Genomic DNA, 19,923 nt, shown 5'->3' with positions numbered 1-19,923 from the left:
GGTTAATGGGGGGATTGTTGGGTTACGTGGGTTTAAGTGGGGTGATCATTGTTCGGCACAACATCGAGGGCCGAAGGGCCTGTTCTGTGCTGTACTGTACTGTTCTATGTTAACAGTAAAATGTGTTTTAATATAAAAGATCCCCATTTGTCAGTGAAATCATCCTGGGGCGAAATATGCTTTTCCTCAGTTTTACAAGTTGAAAAACTGTCGGGGTCTCGTCTGGTTTTCTAACATAAATGGGGGTTGGTCCAGTGCAATAACAATGGATAGAGTCCCTTCGCAACGTGTGTGCCCCCCCCCCCCCCCCCTCCCCTCTCAATTGCTTGGTGAATTCACTTGTCTGCCAATTTTACTGGGAACAGAATGGGTACTCCAAAGATTCTTCATTCTCCTACAATAGTTTGCAGTGAGGCAAGGTTTCAAATTGGGTATTTACATGGAAATATGATAAAACAACATGATACTTTGTACTCCTTCATTTCCATCCTCGAATCTCTTATCATCTCTCACAAGGGAAAGCTGAACCCCAGCAATTGCTCAATAATTTGAAAAAGTGATTGTTTAACCAGTCCCAGAGCTGTCAAAGCACCACAACAACAAACCTTAAATAGCGAGCAGCAATTTCAGGTTTCAAAACAGTCAGATCATCCAAATAAATGTCATCAGGTCCCTGATGCTGACTTCGTTTATGGAGACCTGTATAAATACCAAAAATTATACTGCATAAGAGAAGAACAAAAGTGTTAAATCTAATAGTTTTCCACACATTATGTAAATATCCTAATTCCTACCCACGATTTACTTTCCTGGTGCAAGGGAAGTAGATATACGCACATTGATGAGTGTAGGAAATTTTTATTTATATATATATATATATATATATAAATAAATATATATATAATTTTTATTTATATATATATATTGCAGCTTTAGCAGACTGAGTATATATATATATATCATCTATATATATATATATACTCAGTCTGCTAAAGCTGCAATTAAGAGGTCGTAAAATGAGCAGTCATTGGTTAATTTTAACCATTAACTTGATTAGTGTGTCTAATGCAAAATTGTCATGATTGCTGGAGATTCCCTGGAGTGTAGATAATTTATGGAGAAGTGGTGTTTAATCCTAGTTAAGCAGGACATGGAACACAGTAGGATATAGATGTAATTAATGGGAGGAACCAGGTGCGCAGCAAGCAGTTGGGCAGTAGGAATTTTAGTCTAACAGACAGAAGGATTTGCCAGGATACTCCTGAAAAGGGCGTCTATTTTTCTGAAGGAAATCTCTACACAATAATATAGCAAGTATCCCCTGTGTTTGTCAGCTTAATTAGAAGTGCTTTTGATCTGTAATGGGCTTTGCCTCATTGGAAATAGAGGAAGGTATCGTTGAGAAAATGTTGCCTGCCCGGTGTTAAAAAAAGAACTGTTTAACTGTTAATTGCAGAGCTAATTTTCTGTGATGTTGATCAGATTAATACTGTGTTAACAATAAAGTTTGTTTTAGTAGAAAAGATCCCCGTTTGCCAGTGGAATCATCCTGGGATGAAACATCCTTTTCCTCAGTTTTACAAATTGAAAAATTGCCAGTTTCCAAACATAAATTGGGGTCTGGTCCGGTACCATAACAACACTCATCCCACATTAAAGAGAATAGCATTATAACATGTTGTGAAAAGGCCATTCACCTTCCCATGCATGATCTCTGCAAGATCAACTTTGCTAGTCCCACTTCATTGTCCTTTCCATATGGTACTAATTAGGCTTAATATAATAAATCTTTATCATCACAAGTAGGCTTACATTAACACTGCAATGAAGTTACTGTGAAAAGCCCCCAGTCGCCACATTCTGGCGCTTGTTCGGGTACAGAGGGAGAATTCAGAATGTCCAAATTACCCAACAGCACGTCTTTCGGGACTTGTGGGAGGAAACCAGAGCACCTGGAGGAAACCCATGCAGACATGGGGAGACTCCACACAGACAGTGACCCAAGCAGAAAATCGAACCTGGGACCCTGGCACTGTGCAACAACAGCGCTAACCACTGTGCTACCGAAATCCTCCACTTTGGGGAATAATTAGTGGCGTTGCCAGGTGTGGATGTCACCACTGATGTATATTGTATATATAGAGGATGTCGATGTAGGTGTTTTGTGGAAGGCCCTGTACTACAGGTACGGGAGTAGTTCCCTGCCTGCTGGCTTTGCCCAGTAGGCAGAGTATAAATATGTGTGCTCCCAGTCCAGCATCCACTTCGTCAGCTGCTGTAGGAGGTCACACATCTTAGTGTAATAAAGCCTTGATTGCATCCAACTCTCGTAATTGATCGTGCATCAATTTATTACACTAAGTTTTCAGAAGATGGACCTCCGCATCAAGCCGGATCGCCTGCAGCTGGATCCGCAATCAGACAATGCCAAAAAGGACTTTCAACATTGGCTAGCCTGTTTCGAAGCACACAGCGATCTGCGCCTGACGAAATTCACTTATCCAGGATGCGCTGACCTACGCAGATGCCATGGCGCTGAAGGAAAACTACATTCAGCGGACTAACATCCGGACTAACACTTGCTACGAGGGACGCTTTTGTTACTGGGATAGAGGCCGGGATTCTCCCCTACCCGCGGGGCGGGAGGTCCCGGTGTCTTGGAGTGGCGTGAACCTCCGGCGTCGGGTCGCCCCAAAGGTGCGGAGACTGGGGTCAAGCCCTCACATTGAGGGGCTAGGCCTGTGCCGGGGTGGTTCCTACTCTGCTGGCTGGCGTGAACGGCCTTTGGCTCCATGCCAGCCGGGACCGAAAGGACTTCGCCGGCCTAAGTCCGCGCATGCGCCGGAGCGTCAGCGGCTGCTGACGTCATACCGGCGCATGCACGGGGGAGGGGGTCTCTTCTGGCTCCGCCATGGTGAAGACCATGGCGAAGGCGGAAGAAAAAGAGTGCCGCCACGGCACAGGCCCGTCCGCCGATTGGTGGGCCCCGATCGCAGGCCAGGCCACCGTGGGGGAAACCCCTCCCGGGGTCAGGTCGCCCTGCACCCCCCCCGAGGGAAAACGGCACCCGCCTGCTCCCGCCGGTAAGGGTGGTGGTTTAATCCACGCCGGCAGGAGAGGCTCGTCAGTGGCGGGACTTCAGCCCGTTGCGGGCTGTAAAATCGCCGCGGGGGGCCCGTCGACTGCGTGCGCGATTCCCGCCCTCACAGAATCTCGGGTGGCGGAGAATTCAGGACACGGCGGGGGCGGAGTGGACGCCGGCCCCAGGCGATTCTCCGACCCGACAGGGGGTTGGAGAATCCCGCCCAGGGTCCTATTACATTAGAGAGCGTCTCTTAGATGGGGCCATGCTCGACCTCGCAAAGACAAAAAAGCTAGCGCTCTTGTTTACTGCTGCTTCGCGCAAAATCCAGGCCTACACCCCCGGCCACGCGGCCCATGATTCCTGCACATTGTTTACTCCGCCGACGGCCGCCCCATCATGGACCTCACCAGCGGCCCCCACCCCCAGCCAACCCCAGGGGACCCAAATGTTACTTCTGTGGGCGGCCTAAACACCCCCGACAGCGCTGCCCGGCCCAGAGCGCCCTTTGCAAGGTCTGCTGCAAAAAGCGACTGCCCGCGCAGTCGCCACTATTGTTCCGACTCCCCCCACATGCGACCAGTGGGCGCCGCCATCTTCCACTCCTCGGACCATGTGCGGTCCGTGGGCGCCCGCAATCTTCTTTCAACCCCCACCACGTGCGGCACAGTGGGCGCCGCCATCTTGTTCTCCCCAGGATCATCAGGCGCCGCCATCTTGTCTTCCTCGCATGTGCGGCCTGTGGGCGCCGCCATCTTACCCATGGCCGCCGGGCACCTCATCCCCTGCCACCATCGATGACCAGCCGCGTCTCGCCTCGGTCACGATTGACCAGTCTCGCCCACACAACCAGTCAACTGCTTCCAACCAACGTTGAAAAGCGATGGGCACAAAATCGCCGTCTGCCGGACTCCAGGAGCACCGAGAGCTTCTTTCATCCCGATACGGTAAGGCGCTGCTCCCTCACGGTGCACCCCGCCAACCAGAGAATCTCCTTGGCCTCCGGGTCACACTCCATGGCGTTCTGGGGGTACTGCATAGCCACTCTCACCATCCAGGGTGTGGAGTTCCGCGGCTTCGCCTCAACGTCCTCCCCCAACCTCTGCGCTGCCGTGCTACTCGGCCTGGACTTCCAGTGCAACCTCCAAAGCCTAACACTGAAATTCGGCGGGCCCCTACCACTCCTAACTGTGTGCGGCCTTGCGACCCTAATAGTCGACCCACCTTCCCTATTTGCAAACTTAATTCCGGATTACAAACCCCGTCGCCACCAGGAGCAGACGGTACAGCACCCAGGACAGGACCTTCATCAGGTCGAAGTCCAGTGACTGCTTCAGGAAGGCATTATCGAGGCCAGCAACAGCCCCTGGAGAGCCCAAGTGGTAGTGGTGAAAACTGAGGAGAAACACAGGATGGTCGTGGACTACAGCCAGACCATCAACAGGTACACGCGTCTTGACGCGTGCCCCTCCCACGCATATCTGATAGGTCAATTGGATTGCACAGTACCGGGTCTTCTCAACTGTAGACCTGAAATCCGCCTACCAGCAGCTCCCCATCCGTAAGGCAGACCGCCTATACACTGCCTTCGAAGAAGATAGCCGCCTTTACCACTTTCTCAGGGTTCCGTTTGGCGTCACCAACGGGGTCTCGGTTTTTCAACGGGAAATGTACCAAATGAAATGAAAAATGAAAATCGCTTTATTGTCACGAGTAGCCTTCAATGAAGTTACTGTGAAAAGCCCCTAGTCGCCACATTCCGGCGCCTGTCCGGGGAGGCTGGTACGGGAATCGAACCGTGCTGCTGGCCTGCTTTAGAAGTTGACCGGTTGACCGGTACGGACTGCGGGCCACCTTCCCGTACCTGGACAATGTCACCATCTGCGGCCACGATTAGCAGGACCAAAACGCCAACCTTACCAAACTTCCCAACACCGCCACTCTCCTCAACCTAACTTATAACAAGGAGAAGTGCGTATTCAGCATGAACCTCTTAGCCATCCTCGGCTATGGGGTCCAGAATAGAGTTCTGGGCCTGATTCCCGACCGCATGCGCCCCCTCATGGAATGCCCCCTCCCCACTGCCCAAGGCCCTCAAACGATGCCTGGGGTTCTTCTCTTATTACGCCTGTGGGTCTCAAACTATGTGGACAAGGCCCGTCCACTCATTCAATCCACTCTGTTTCCCCTGACGGCCAAGGCTCACCAGGCTTCAACATATTAAGGCTGACACGCCCAAGGCCACGATGCACGCAGTCGATGAGACGTTACCATTTCAAGTCGAGAGCGACGCATCAGACGTCGCTCTAGCCGCCACCCTCAACCAGGCATACAGGCCCATGGCATTTTTCTCACAAAATCCTACACGCCTCCGAAATTCGGCATTCCTCCGTCGAAAGAGGCCCAAGCCATCGTTGAAGCTGTGCAGCATTCGAGGCATAACTGGCCGGCAGGGGATTCACTCTCCTTACTGACCAACGGTCGGTAGCCTTCATGTTCAACAACACACATCGGGGCAAGATCAAAAACGATAAAATCTTGAGGTGGAGGACCGAGTTCTCCACCTACAACTACGAGATTTTGTATCGCCTCCGTAAGCTCAACGAGCCCCCCGATGCCCTAGCTCGTGGTACATGTGCCAGTGCACAAGTGGACCGTCTCCAGACTCTGCACCACAACCTCTGTCACCCGGGGGTCATACGTTTTTACCATTTCATCAAGGCTCGCAATCTGCCCTACTCCAGCGAGGAAGTCACGGCTATTGCCAGGTCTGCGCGGAGTGCAAAACGCACTTCTATCGGCCAGACCGTTCGCGCCTTGTAATGGGCTCCCGCCCCTTTGGACGCCTCAGCGTGGACTTCAAAGGGCCCCTTCCCTCCATCGACCGTAACACCTACTTGCTCAGTGTGGTCGATGAGTATTCCAGATTCCCCTTCGCCATTCCATGCCCCAACATGACGTCTGCCACAGTCATCAAGGCCCTCAACACCATCTTCGTGCTGTTCAGCTTCCCCGCCTACGTCTACAACGGCAGGGGATCCTCATTCATGAGCGATGAGCTGCGTCAGTTCCTGCTCAACAGGGGCATTGCCTCGAGCAGGACGACCAGATATAACCCCCGGAGAAATGGTCGGGTGGAGAGGGAGAATGGGACGGTCTGGAGGGCCGTCCAGCTGGCCCGACAGTCCAGAAATCTCCCGGCCTCCCGCTGGCAGGAGGTCCTTCCCGATGCCTTGCACTCCATTTGGTCGCTCCTGTGCACCGCGACTAATGAAACACACAATGAACGTCTCTTTGCCTTCCCTAGGAAGTCCACCTCAGGGGTGTCGCTCCCGACTTGGCTCACAGATCCAGGACCCGTACTCCTCCGTAAGCACTTACGGCTTCACAAGGCGGACCCGTTGGTTGAGAGGGTGCAGCTACTTCACGGCAACCCACAGTACGTCTACGTAGTGTACCCCGACGGCCACAAAGATACAGTCTCCCTCAGCGACCTGGCACCAGCTGGTTCTCCCCCCCCCCCCCCCCCAAACTCCGAACCGGCGCCACCCTCCCCTCCCACGGCGAACCCCACCACAGCCCCCGCCCTGGGATAATCCGTCCCCACCTTGCTCACACCCGAGGATGAAGAGGATTTCGACACCACTCCTGGAGTCACCGAAGTCCAAACCGACATCGGAATCACCGCCACCACTGCGGCGCTCCCGACGGCAGATCAAGGCTCCGGACCGACTGAATCTGTAATATCTGTACATAATTTTCCCCTCCACCCCGCTGGACTCAATTTTTTTTCTCTCTGTACTTTGAAAAGTCTACCTGGAAAAGTTCTCCACCACCCCCGCCAGACTCAATCTTAACGAGGGGGCTGGTTTAGCACAGGGCTAAATCGCTGGCTTTGAAAGCACACCCAGGCAGGCCAGCAGGACGGTTCAATTTCCGTACCAGCCTCCCCGAACAGGCGCCGGAATGTGGCGACTAGGGGCTTTGCACAGTAACTTCATTTGAAGCCTACTTGTGACAATAAGCGATTTTCATTTCATTTCAATTTTTCATTTTCATGTGGTAGTCACCTCTGATGTATATATTGTATATAGAGGATGTCGGTGTAGGTGTTTTGTGGTAAGGCCCTGTACTGGATAGAAATTGTCCCATTGAGCAGACGCAGCATGGGTTCAGAAAGGGCAGGTCGTGCCTAACTAATTTAGTGGAATTTTTTGAGGACATTACCAGTGCAGTAGATAACGGGGAACCAATGGATGTGGTATATCTGGATTTCCAGAAAGCCTTTGACAAGGTGCCATACAAAAGGTTGCTGCATAAGATAAAGATGCATGGCATTAGGGGTAAAGTAGTAACATGGATAGAGGATTGGTTAATTAATAGAAAGCAAAGAGTGGGGATTAATGAGTGTTTCTCTGGTTGGCAATCAGTAGCTAGTGGTGTCCCTCAGGAATCAGAGTTGGGCCCACAATTGTTCACAATTTACATAGATGATTTTGAGTTGGGGACCAAGGGCAATGTGTCCAAATTTGCAGATGACACCAAGATGAGTGGTCAAGCAAAAAGTGCAGAGGATACTGGAAGTCTGCAGAGGGATTCGGATAGGTTAAGTGAATGGGCTAGGGTCTGGCAGATGGAATACAACGTTGACAAATGTGAGGTTATCCATTTTGGTAGGAATAACAGCAAACTGGATTGTTATTTAAATGATAAAATATTAAAGCATGCTGCTCTGCAGAGAGACCTGGGTGTGCTAGTGCATGAGTCACAAAGTTGGTTTACAGGTGCAACAGGTGATTAAGAAGGCAAATGGAATTTTGTCCCTCATTGCTCGAGGGATGGAGTTTAAGACTAGGGAGGTTATGCTGCAATTTTATACGGTGTTAGTGAGGCCACACCTAGAGTATTGCGTTCAGTTTTGGTCTCCTTACTTGAGAAAGGACGTACTGGCACTGGAGGGTGTGCAGAGGAGATTCACTAGGTTAATCCCAGAGCTGAAGGGGTTGGATTACGAGGAGAGGTTGAGTAGACTGGGACTGTACTCGTTGGAATTTAGAAGGATGAGGGGGATCTTATAGAAACATATAAAATTATGAAGGGAATAGATAGGATAGATGCGGGTAGGTTGTTTCCACCGGCGGGTGAAAGCAGAACTAGGGGCCATAGCCTCAAAATAAGGGGAAGTAGATTTAGGACTGAGTTTAGGAGGAACTTCTTCACCCAAAGGGTTGTGAATCTATGGAATTCCTTGCCCAGTGAAGCAGTTGAGGCTCCTTCATTACATGTTTTTAAGGTAAAGATAGATAGTTTTTTGAAGAATAAAGGGATTAAGGGTTTTGGTGTTCGGGCCGGAAAGTGGAGCGGAGTCCACAAAAGATCAGCCAGGATCTCATTGAATGGTGGAGCAGGCTCGAGGGGCGAGATGGCCTACTCCTGCTCCTAGTTCTTATGCAGGTACGGGGGTAGTTCCCTGCCTGCTAGCTCTGCCCAGTAGGCGGAGTAGAAATATGTGTGCTCCCAGTCCAGCAGCCACTTCGCCAGCTGTAGGAGGTCACACATGTTAGTGTAATAAAGCCTCGATTGCATCCAACTCTCACCTTTGTGTAACTGATCGTGCATCATCAGGATGGTCCCAATAGCAGATGGAACACCTGTGATTGCCAAAGCTGAGCCATTGCCTGGAAGTGGCCAACCCAGAGACAAGCCAGGATACTGGTACTGTTTCTTTAAATCTTTTTATGAGCCTTGTGATTCACTGTTCCACCTGCTATCCTGAATCAGACAGGATTCAGAGAGGCGACTTTTCTTTTTCTTTTTTTGAAAATTTACAATGCCCAATTAATTTTTTCCAATTAAGAGCAATTTAGCATGGCCAATCCACCTAACGTGCACATCTTTGGGTTGAGGGAGCAAAACCCATGCAGACACAGGGAGAATGTGCAAACTCCACACAGACAGTGACCCAGGGCCGGGATTGAACCTGGGACATCGGCACAGTGAGGCAGCAGTGTTAACCACTGTGCCACCGTGCTGCCCAGAGAGGCTATTTCTTAATTGGCCACCTCCAGGAAGATTGCCAACATCTTGTTGTCTTCACTTTGGCGTTCCTGGTCCAGAATCGCAGCAAAATCCAGCCCACAATGTCTCAAGACATGTTTAGCACCGCAAAGCATGGGCCCAAACCACTAGCTAAATAATCAATACTTCAGCTGACTATCTCTGCTTTTCTTTGGATATCTCAGAACACCAGCAGCACTCGGAAGGAAAAAAAAAACAACTTAACTACAGTTTTAGGCATTTGAAAGAATCTCCTAAAGTAAATATTTCTCTTGGATATCACGCTCAACGACAAGCAATATAAATCAGTACTATATAGATGAATTAATCACATGTTCATACCCTTTGCATAAACAATAACAGTGGGAGCACTACGCAAAGCCATTACCTTTTTTCTTTGATGGGGAGTCCAATTTTGTAACAACTGGAGTCTGGGTTTCAGGTACTGTAATGACGCTGTCCTTTGGAGACATTGCAGAAACTCCAGTTGCTGGGATACTCTGAGCATGTTGGGATTGTGAAAGTGTGTCGATGGGAATGTTCTCAGAAGATGCAACTTCACTGTCAGTAACTGTCTGGCTAATGCTCACATGAGCTCTAACCTCATGTTTCAGTACTGTACAAGTTGCAATTTCCCCAAGATTGACATCCACATCCATGGCATCAGAACCGAGGATAACCCTGAAGTGAGTGCTTTCAGATGGTGTAATATTGAAGGTTTCTGGCTGTTCCAACCTCTCCCTTTTAATAACCTGCAAGTTCAAACCAAAGATCTTGTAATTTTAGTTTTAAGTCAAGGAAACAATTTCACTTCTTTCGACTTACAAAAACATCAACTAAACATTTAATTTAACCAATCACAAATTGTTGCATAGCAAACCTCTTCAGTTAATGGAAGGTAAGACGTGTAGAATTATGAATCAATGGCAAAATCTTGCCATTAATGATCCAAATGGAAGCACAGGCTGTCAGGTGGTGGGAAAACTAAAATTTGCAAATATGTGGGTACGTCATAAATTTAAATGAAAAGAGTGCAAACAGACCTGGATGCAATGCAGAATGACATGTCTCATATAGATACATGCAAGATGGTACACCATACAGGATTATGTTCAATAATGGTGAGCATGGGAAGAACCTGGGGGAATTAATGCACGACTTACTGAATGTCCAAATCTAATGGGTATGCATGATCTAATAGGAATGCATGTATGTGTTAGGATGCATCACCGAGAAACACTACCCTTGCACCATTTATACATTGGTAATCAATCTAAAAATATTTATTGAACTAGTCCCAAAAAGGCAATAATCTGTCTCAACTACATCCTGCAGCAAAGCGATTTATCTACTTGAAGAAATCTCTAATTTCTCTCCAGTGATGGTAAGAGTGATCTCATGATTTACTTGCACAAGTTCATCATTAACTCTTTGCTTGAGTATTCGATGCCCACTATGTAGAAAAGTGGCACTCATTCTCTTTCTATGTTGTTCCTCATCTCTCCCTTTCCATATTTATTTAATTCTTCTCCATAAGCAGTAGTTGCTTACCCAGCAAGGACATTGGTCTCACCACTGATCAGATGATCTTTTCAGAACACGTTATCCCTGAATTTGTCCAACTCTCGGAATAAAACCCCCTTTCGTCCTACACCATCTCACCAGTCATTTTATCACGTTATTTCTGTATGGAGTGTATCACACTTGAGTGAAAACGACTTCCCTTGCGCTTTTGCACTTATCTAACTCGACTTTTGGAGTTTCTTTGCAAGATCTCAATTCTATTCTTTGCTGCAGTCAGTGTAGTTGATGCCATTCGTTCAAGATTCCAAATCTTAAAAAAACACTTCAACCATTAAAATACCTCCATGGCAACTAATTCTAAACCATCATCCTTCTGAAAACTAATAATTCACCTGTCTTCCTAGGCAACTGTTCATACATCTTCCACTAAACCACCCCCCCCCCCCCCCCCCCATCCCATTTAAGGCAATTTCACAATAAGAAAAAATGCTAACAATATAATGTATGTCTATAGTTTTATTTTTTAAATGTTAATAATTCTAATAATGGCAAAACTTGACTAACAGGAAATATAATGCAAAAAGAGTTTCAATTAAATTCATTAATTACCCTCGTTGATTCTGGAAATCCTCCCCATGCCCACCGCATGTGGGACTCCACCGGCATATCAGATGGTTTCACCACCAATTCAGAGTCACTTTTAGGAAAAAAGGGCTCGGAACTTGACATGCTAAATGTGAAACAAAGGGTAAAGAAAAACAGCATTTTCAATGGAATGCATCAAACAAACAAACAAATAATCTGTCAGCAACAGTTCCAAGTGTCTTGTACTGTAGTTATTTTAACCAGAATCTAAAGAACTGACTTTGGAGAGCCTTGGGAGTAATGGTTAATAATTTATGTTTTCTTCAACATGATCACGCACAGAATTAATCTGATAAAGGGTTTTCTGTAGTCATGGTTCAAATAAAAATTTAATGTAACATTTTCCCTTTCATTTTCCTTCTAAATTTTTGAGGTAGGTGCTCATGAACACAGTCAGCTTTTTAGGATCTTGTCCAAGGGATCATTGTTCATGTGGGCAGCACAATAGCACACGTGGCTAGCACTGTGGCTTCACAGCGCCAGGGTCCCAGGTTCGATTCCTGCTGGATCACTGTCTGTGTGGAGTCTGTACGTTCTCCCCATGTCTGTGTGGGTTTCCTCCGGGTGCTCCAGTTTCCTCCCACAGTCCAAAGACGTGCAGACGTAGGTGGATCGGCCATGCTAAATTGCCCTTGGTGTCCAAAAAGGTTATTGGGATAGGGCAGAAGTGAGGGCTTGGGTGGGTCGGTGCAGACTCCATGGGCCGAATGGCCTCCATCTGCACTGTATGTTCTATGTCCTAGCTGACACAAGGCATCCACCCACATGTGAAGTAAGAGTTCTAACCACCTTGGCCGAATAACATTGTTTCACCAGAAATGAGCATTAATAAAAGGTATTAATTTTATTAAACTAATTCAGCAGGGGCATGGGAACCTGGATTGTAGTTTTGGGGTACGGGAGATTGAGAGTATAGAGGTCAGGAGCACAGATTTGACTTTGCAGGAGGGTGCCAGTGTTCAGGTAGGTGGTTTGAAGTGTGTCTACTTCAACGCCAGGAGTATACGAAATAAGGTAGGGGAACTGGCAGCATGGGTTGGTACCTGGGACTTCGATGATGTGGCCATTTCAGAGACATGGATAGAGCAGGGACAGGAATGGTTGTTGCAGGTTCCGGGGTTTAGGTGTTTTAGTAAGCTCAGAGAAGGGGGCAAAAGAGGGGGAGGTGTGGCGCTGCTAATCAAGGACAGTATTACGGTGGCGGAAAGGATGCTAGATGGGGACTCTTCTTCTGAGGTAGTATGGGCTGAGGTTAGAAACAGGAAAGGAGAGGTCACCCTGTTGGGAGTTTTCTATAGGCCACCTAATAGTTCTAGGGATGTAGAGGAAAGGATGGCGAAGATGGTTCTGGAAAAGAGCGAAAGTAACAGGGTAGTTGTTATGGGAGACTTTAACTTTCCAAATATTGACTGGAAAAGATATAGTTTGAGTACATTAGATGGGTCATTTTTTGTACAATGTGTGCAGGAGGGTTTCCTGACACAATATGTTGACAGGCCAACAAGAGGCGAGGCCACATTGGATTTGGTTTTGGGTAATGAACCAGGCCAGGTGTTAGATCTGGAGGTAGGTGAACACTTTGGAAACAGTGACCACAATTCGGTGACCTTTACGTTAGTGATGGAAAGGGATAAGTATACCCCGCAGGGCAAGAGTTATAGCTGGGGGAAGGGCAATTATGATGCCATTAGACATGACTTAGGATGTGTTGGTTGGAGAAGTAGGCTGCAAGGGTTGGGCACACTGGATATGTGGAGCTTGTTCAAGGAACAGCTATTGCATGTTCTTGATAAGTACGTACCAGTCAGGCAGGGAGGAAGGGGTCGAGCGAGGGAACCGTGGTTTACCAAAGAAGTGGAATCTCTTGTTAAGAGGAAGAAGGAGGCCTATGTGAAGATGAGGCGTGAAGTTTCAGTTGGGGCGCTTGATAGTTACAAGGAAGCGAGGAAGGATCTAAAGAGAGAGCTGAGACGAGCAAGGAGGGGACATGAGAAGTATTTGGAAGGTAGGATCAAGGAAAACCCAAAAGCTTTCTATAGGTATGTCAGGAATAAAAGAATGACTAGGGTAAGAGTAGGGCCAGTCAAGGACAGTGGTGGGAAGTTGTGTGTGGAGGCTGAGGAGATAAGCGAGATACTAAATGAATACTTTTCGTCAGTATTCACTCAAGAAAAAGATAATATTGTGGAGGAGAATGCTGAGACCCAGGCTATTAGAATAGATGACATTGAGGTGCGTAGGGAAGAAGTGTTGGCAATTCTGGACAAGGTCAAAATAGATAAGTCCCCGGGGCCGGATGGGATTTATCCTAGGATTCTCTGGGAAGCCAGGGAAGAGATTGCTGAGCCTTTGGCTTTGATTTTTAGGTCATCATTGGCTACAGGAATAGTGCCAGAGGACTGGAGGATAGCAAATGTGGTCCCTTTGTTCAAGAAGGGGAGTAGAGATAACCCCGGTAACTATAGGCCGGTGAGCCTAACGTCTGTGGTGGGTAAAGTCTTGGAGAGGATTATAAAAGATACGATTTATAATCATCTAGATAGGAATAATATGATTAGGGACAGTCAGCATGGTTTTGTGAAGGGTAGGTCATGTCTCACAAACCTTATCGAGTTCTTTGAGAAGGTGACTGAACAGGTAGACGAGGGTAGAGCAGTTGATGTGGTGTATATGGATTTCAGTAAAGCTTTTGATAAGGTTCCCCACGGTCGGCTATTGCAGAAAATACGGAGGCTGGGGATTGAGGGTGATTGAGAGATGTGGATCAGAAATTGGCTCGTTGAAAGAAGACAGAGAGTGGTAGTTGATGGGAAATGTTCAGAATGGAGTTCAGTTACGAGTGGCGTACCGCAAGGATCTGTTCTGGGGCCGTTGCTGTTTGTCATTTTTATAAATGACCTAGAGGAGGGCGCAGAAGGATGGGTGAGTAAATTTGCAGACGACACTAAAGTCGGTGGAGTTGTAGACAGTGCGGATGTTCCAGGTTACAGAGGGACATAGATAAGTTGCAGAGCTGGGCTGAGAGGTGGCAAATGGAGTTTAATGTGGAGAAGTGTGAGGTGATTCACTTTGGAAAGAATAACAGGAATGCGGAATATTTGGCTAATGGCAAAATTCTTGGTAGTGTGGATGAGCAGAGGGATCTCGGTGTCCATGTACATAGATCCCTGAAAGTTGCCACCCAGGTTGATAGGGTTGTGAAGAAGGCCTATGGTGTGTTGGCCTTTATTGGTAGAGGGATTGAGTTCCGGAGCCATGAGGTCATGTTGCAGTTGTACAGAACTCTGGTATGGCCGCATTTGGAGTATTGCATGCAGTTCTGGTCGCCTCATTATAGGAAGGACGTGGAGGCTTTGGAGCAGGTGCAGAGGAGATTTACCAGGATGTTGCCTGGTATGGAGGGAAAATCTTATGAGGAAAGGCTGATGGACTTGAGGTTGTTTTCTTTAGAGAGAAGGTTAAGAGGTGACTTAATAGAGGCATACAAAATGATCAGAGGGTTAGATAGGGTGGACAGCGAGAGCCTTCTCCCGCGGATGGAGGTGGCTAGCACGAGGGGCATAGCCTTAAATTGAGGGGTAATAGATATAGGACAGAGGTCAGAGGTGGGTTTTTTACGCAAAGATTGGTGAGGCCGTGGAATGCCCTACCTGCAACAGTAGTGAACTCGCCAACATTGAGGGCATTTAAAAATTTATTGGATAAGCATATGGATGATAAGGGCATAGTGTAGGTTAGATGGCCTTTAGATTTTTTCCATGTCGGTGCAACATCGAGGGCCGAAGGGCCTGTACTGCGTTGTATCGTTCTATGTTCTATGTTCTATGTATAAAATCTAAGCAGCAAATAGCATTTGAATGCAGTGCTGCTACTAACTAAGATCCATATCTGAACTTCCCAAATAGCTATGAGTAGGAGGAAACATGGCCAATTACAGGACTCCACTGCTATTCGAAATGAGATCCGCCAACTAGATGCAAATCAAAGCTTAAGCTTTCCTAGTCTATTTGGCTCTGTGGTGTAGAAGATGTGTATCTGTCCACTTAGCTAAAGGAAACCCTACTTGCAAAGCTGCCAACATATTGTTCAAAATTTCTTCCGAGGCAGAAACAAAATGTGTTTCGCTCAATCAGATCCACTCTTGCAAGTAAAGATCATAGTATGCATACAACTGTGGCAAATCGATAAAATATTTTCAAAAACATAGTTGGCACAAATGGATTGTTGCAGTTGGAAAACATTGCAATTTCCGACAATGGCATCAGGAGTTTGTCAAATACTAATTCTCTTTTTAAAAAAAGACTGGTCCTCAAGGGACTCAACATGGACATTGAATGAATACTATCTTCTAAACATTTATATGCCAAGATTCTCATGGATAGTGAGAAATGATCCTCAACCTATTGTATTTTGGCAAGAACAAATGTTTCATATACTAGGATTTGCTGGTGCACCTAGCTCTTAAACTGACCCTTTGTGCTCAGAAATATAATCCTTTTGCATTGAAATCACAATGCTCATGTGGGTTTTGGTCAAGAATCAAAAATCATTGCAGGCGTTTTTGTGATGTATAACATCCCATGTACTTATTGGTGCAGATATAGTGGTACTTGATGCCCAACATGTGAAATACTGGACAATAGATTGAGACAATAAAATTCAAACGAGTTTTATTCATACAAGCAAGTTACACATCACAAGGGAAACTATCTGCAATTTGAGAATGTGAGATCAAGAAATTATACGTTTCATTAAAAAGGTTTTGTAGGACAATCAGTGGAGAAAGCTATATGCTTTAATTTAAGATTGTATTATGTACCTCCCAATCGGAGACCAGTCACCATCAGAATATGGGTAATTGACCTCGTGGGAAAAGGCTGGAGATTCTTTCAACTCATTGTCCTTGAAAGTGGTGTATGCCAACCCCCTGCAGAAGGAAAATAATAATAGAGTAGGCTTTTTATTCATCCTTATAACATCAGCACATTCTTTCACAGGGTGACAATTACGTAATGGACTGAAAATATTTGCAAGCCCTTCAAACCACTGGACTTCCATGATGGTTGCTTTCAGTTACACAATAAGATTCTGGAAATCCAAACACTCTTCTGAAAAACCACATTAAAACTTTGTACAGCCCCCACAATTGCACTGAACTTTGAAATATAATATCGTAATCAGAGTTGGATTCAAATTCCGAGGAACACAAGCGTAATCCCCTTCCTCAGACCTTTTATGACATTCAAATTATCGAGTGCGTTTTCTCTCTCAAACAAACATTAATCCAAAAGAAATGAAGTTGGAGGTGGGAAACAAACACTTGCACAATGTTCCATTGAAGTTGCGCTGAATGAGTACTCAAATTAAATCTCTGGCACAAAGCAAAGAAACCAAATGATTCGTGATCCAAAAATGATTAGCTGGAAAATAAACAAGAAATGAAAATAACAATTCTGAAATTCTTTATAAGTTAAACAGGCATCATACACAACTGGTCCATCGGCTAACACCATCATGATTTTTGTTCACAGAAATCTGCACAAATAATCTGAATCATTTCAAATATCTAATCAAATGGTTTAAATGAAGTGAAACAGCAATACCAGAGTCTCAGCTCTCCAGAAGGCAGTGAGCTATGCAGAAATAGAATATTGTGGCTACCAGCAGGTTGTCTTAGTGGGGAGGTGAAAGCCTGCACTAAGTGCTGGTATTAGATCACACAGACCATTCATAGTCAAGGTTTGCCTTATCACAACCGCCACAATAGTTTACTTTCCACCAGAACTCACCAGAAAGTGAGGAAAAGATCACTAGATGATTTTACCGTCCTGAACTTTTGTGCTACTCCAAATAATCAATGAATTAAACACAGATCAAGTATCCATCAAAAGGCCTCCCAGACTTTCTACTAATAATTACTTTGGTTTTAAGTTTCCCAAAACAATTCACAAACTGAAGGAAGGAGATTTGATACTTAATTACTACTGTCTGGTTGAGAGGTTGTTCAATAGTAGTTATAAATTATCACACTGTAAAAAGGTTATTATGTTATTAGGCAATTACAAAGTTGCAACTAATAATTCCTGTGAAAATGCAGTAATTTCATGAAAATCGGGAAGCAAGATGTGAATCAAACCAGTGGCAATTTGCAATTCATAGTGTACCTCTTCTTTACTACATTTCTGACCAACTTGTCAATAACAATGGTCTAAATGGTGCACATGGCTATCTTTTCATCAAAATCTGGCCCATTATGTCGCGATCGGCTGAAGAAAATTGAACTTTCTGGTCAGTGACCAGTGATTTTTAAAAAAATTTTAGAGCACCCAATTATTTTTTTTCCAATTCAGGGGCAATTTAGCATGACCAATCCACCTACCCTGCACACCTTTGTGTTGTGGGGGTGACACCAACACAGACACAGGGAGAATGTGCAAACTCCACACAGACAGTGACCCGGGGCCAGGATCAAACCCAATCCTCGGCGTCATGAGGCAGCAGTACTAACCACTGCACCACCGTGCTGAATGACTAGCGATCTTCTGTGTTCAGAAGCCAAAAAGATTTTGTCGTCAAATCAATTCTTACAAACTTTTGTTTTGCACTACAGCATTTGGTGAATGCTGTATACTTAATATTTCTATTGAATTGAAAATACATAGCAGTGACTATAATGAGAATAGCTTGGTATTCAATAACTAAAGTGAATGCAATAACAGAGGATAATATAGTCTTTAATTTAGTAAGTGAATTACTACATGACAATCGATAGCTCTAAAATTGTGCAATTTCACGAAAAGAAAAACCCGAATCAGAAATAAGGTATTAGTGAACCCATTGACATTTAAATAGAGAACTCAACAGTATTTATGAACTGAGACATCAAGGTAGAAAACTAGTCTCAAGACATATTGTTTTTTCTTTAAACTTTAAAACCAGTTCTGAATCACAAATAGCACAATCAAGGACAAAAGAATTTTGAGAATTACGAACTACGAGATAAGTTTGTTATACCTGGGAGAATGCGTTGGTTTATCTTCATCAGAACTCATATCCATTTCAAATATGTCTTCACTGCCAGCTGATGGAGCACGGTCTTCCTTTTTGCCATCGAGTTTGAATTTCTTCTTCCTCCGTTTTTTCTTCTTCACTGAGTTGGTGAAAATTGAGGAGTCTGGAATTGTGCCTTGAACTATATTGGCCAAGTCCTGTTCCATTCCTGGGCCTGTTCGAGATTTGCCCAAGTTCAGCTGTATATCCTTGAAGAACTGCCCTTCTTCTATGGGGATGGGTGAAGTAGCCAGGTGAGGAGGAACTTCCTCCTAGTCATAAAAAAATTAATTGTTGGTGCATAAATTTACATACCAAAAAAGTTACAAGTATCTAAATTGAAAAACAATGCAGTCATTCATCTAAGGTATTATTCAGAAACAGGGGACATTAGTTACATGCTAAAATTATTGACCACCTTTTAATCACCAAATTTCTTTTGCAATTTTATATGTTGTACTTCAAAATGTAGAATCATTTCAATTTTAAACTGAAGACTACTTGTTCTGCATCACCTTTTTAAAAAGGCATCCAAACCCTAAAAATAAGTCTAAGCACAAGCTGTGAAAATATCTTTTCACTGCACCAGTGGAACAATTACCACACCAATTACCCTATAGCCTCAGACATAGCTTTATGCGATAGATTTATGCCATAAATGTGCTTTTTCATGAACTCAACAACTTTGTATGCGTAATGGAAATGCATTAAATACTGCTCCATGCAGCCCAGCAAGATTAGACCCAAGGTCAGTAGGAAAAAGGGAGGGCTTAATTAATGTACAGAAGTCCATTCAACACCTGTACAAATCTGTATTTTTAAAAGGCCGGCAGGGATAATGAAAGGTAGGTTCATCGTGTGGACCATTATGCTAGTTCTACACACCAAAAAGCTAGTCAAGAAACTATTTCAGTGTCTCTTGCCCGAAAGTAGTTGAGGGAACACTTTATTTCTGCCTCAAGTGAGTGGAATTGGCTGTGCAGCCCTTCCAAAAGCAGCAGTAGATGAAGTGTGAATTCTGGTGAGTTATGGGAATCAACTGGGCCCCCCAGGCACCGCATCAGTTGTCGGAGCTGAAGAAATCACTCTGTTCATCTGGCAGTGGAGCCTGGATCAGGGTTGGAGTTGAACAATAAGAATCCCAGCCAGAAGAGATAAAGCACAGGATGACAGATGGCTCACAGTTCTTTTTGTCCTTATCCTATAATAATTCTTCCATAAGATTTGTTGAACTATTTAGCAGCCACCATAAAAAAAACACACCGAATGGCCAGTTATCATCCAAAGCACGAGGGTCATCCCACGAGGACCTTTAGAGGGTGGAGCCTTGCTTACATTCCCCCTAATTATGGCTGAAAATTTTAAATGGCATCCTACACCCAGTGGAATCAGGCATGCAGTCTGCCTGGAAAGTGTTGGGATAAGAGTTTGAGGCAGGGATGTGGGGAGCTCCTATTTGCCGAGGTGAGCATTAATTCCCTGCAGCTGCCTAAGACCAGATTCCATAATGGTTACCCCAGCAATGTTGAGGAGAGTCAATTAAACTGAGCTAATGTTTAAAATTA

General features: G+C 45.4%; 1 protein-coding gene across 3 annotated transcripts in view; it reads right to left on the bottom strand.

The window, feature by feature from the left end:
- Positions 1 to 19,923, bottom strand: part of lpin2 (lipin 2) — a 136,557-nt gene that overhangs the window by 38,628 nt on the left and 78,006 nt on the right. For all 3 annotated transcript variants that reach the window (XM_038809192.1, XM_038809190.1, XM_038809189.1), the window contains exons 4-8: positions 18,323 to 18,630; positions 16,128 to 16,235; positions 11,273 to 11,393; positions 9,528 to 9,891; positions 606 to 699 (exon numbers count right to left, since the gene is read on the bottom strand). In XM_038809192.1, coding sequence (XP_038665120.1) covers positions 606 to 699; positions 9,528 to 9,891; positions 11,273 to 11,393; positions 16,128 to 16,235; positions 18,323 to 18,630 — 995 coding nt within the window. The remainder of the gene's footprint in view (positions 1 to 605; positions 700 to 9,527; positions 9,892 to 11,272; positions 11,394 to 16,127; positions 16,236 to 18,322; positions 18,631 to 19,923) is intronic.

The sequence above is a fragment of the Scyliorhinus canicula genome, chromosome 10 (genome assembly GCF_902713615.1).
Source record: "Scyliorhinus canicula chromosome 10, sScyCan1.1, whole genome shotgun sequence".
NCBI lineage: Eukaryota > Metazoa > Chordata > Chondrichthyes > Carcharhiniformes > Scyliorhinidae > Scyliorhinus > Scyliorhinus canicula.
This window is presented reverse-complemented; position numbering and strand designations above follow the sequence as displayed.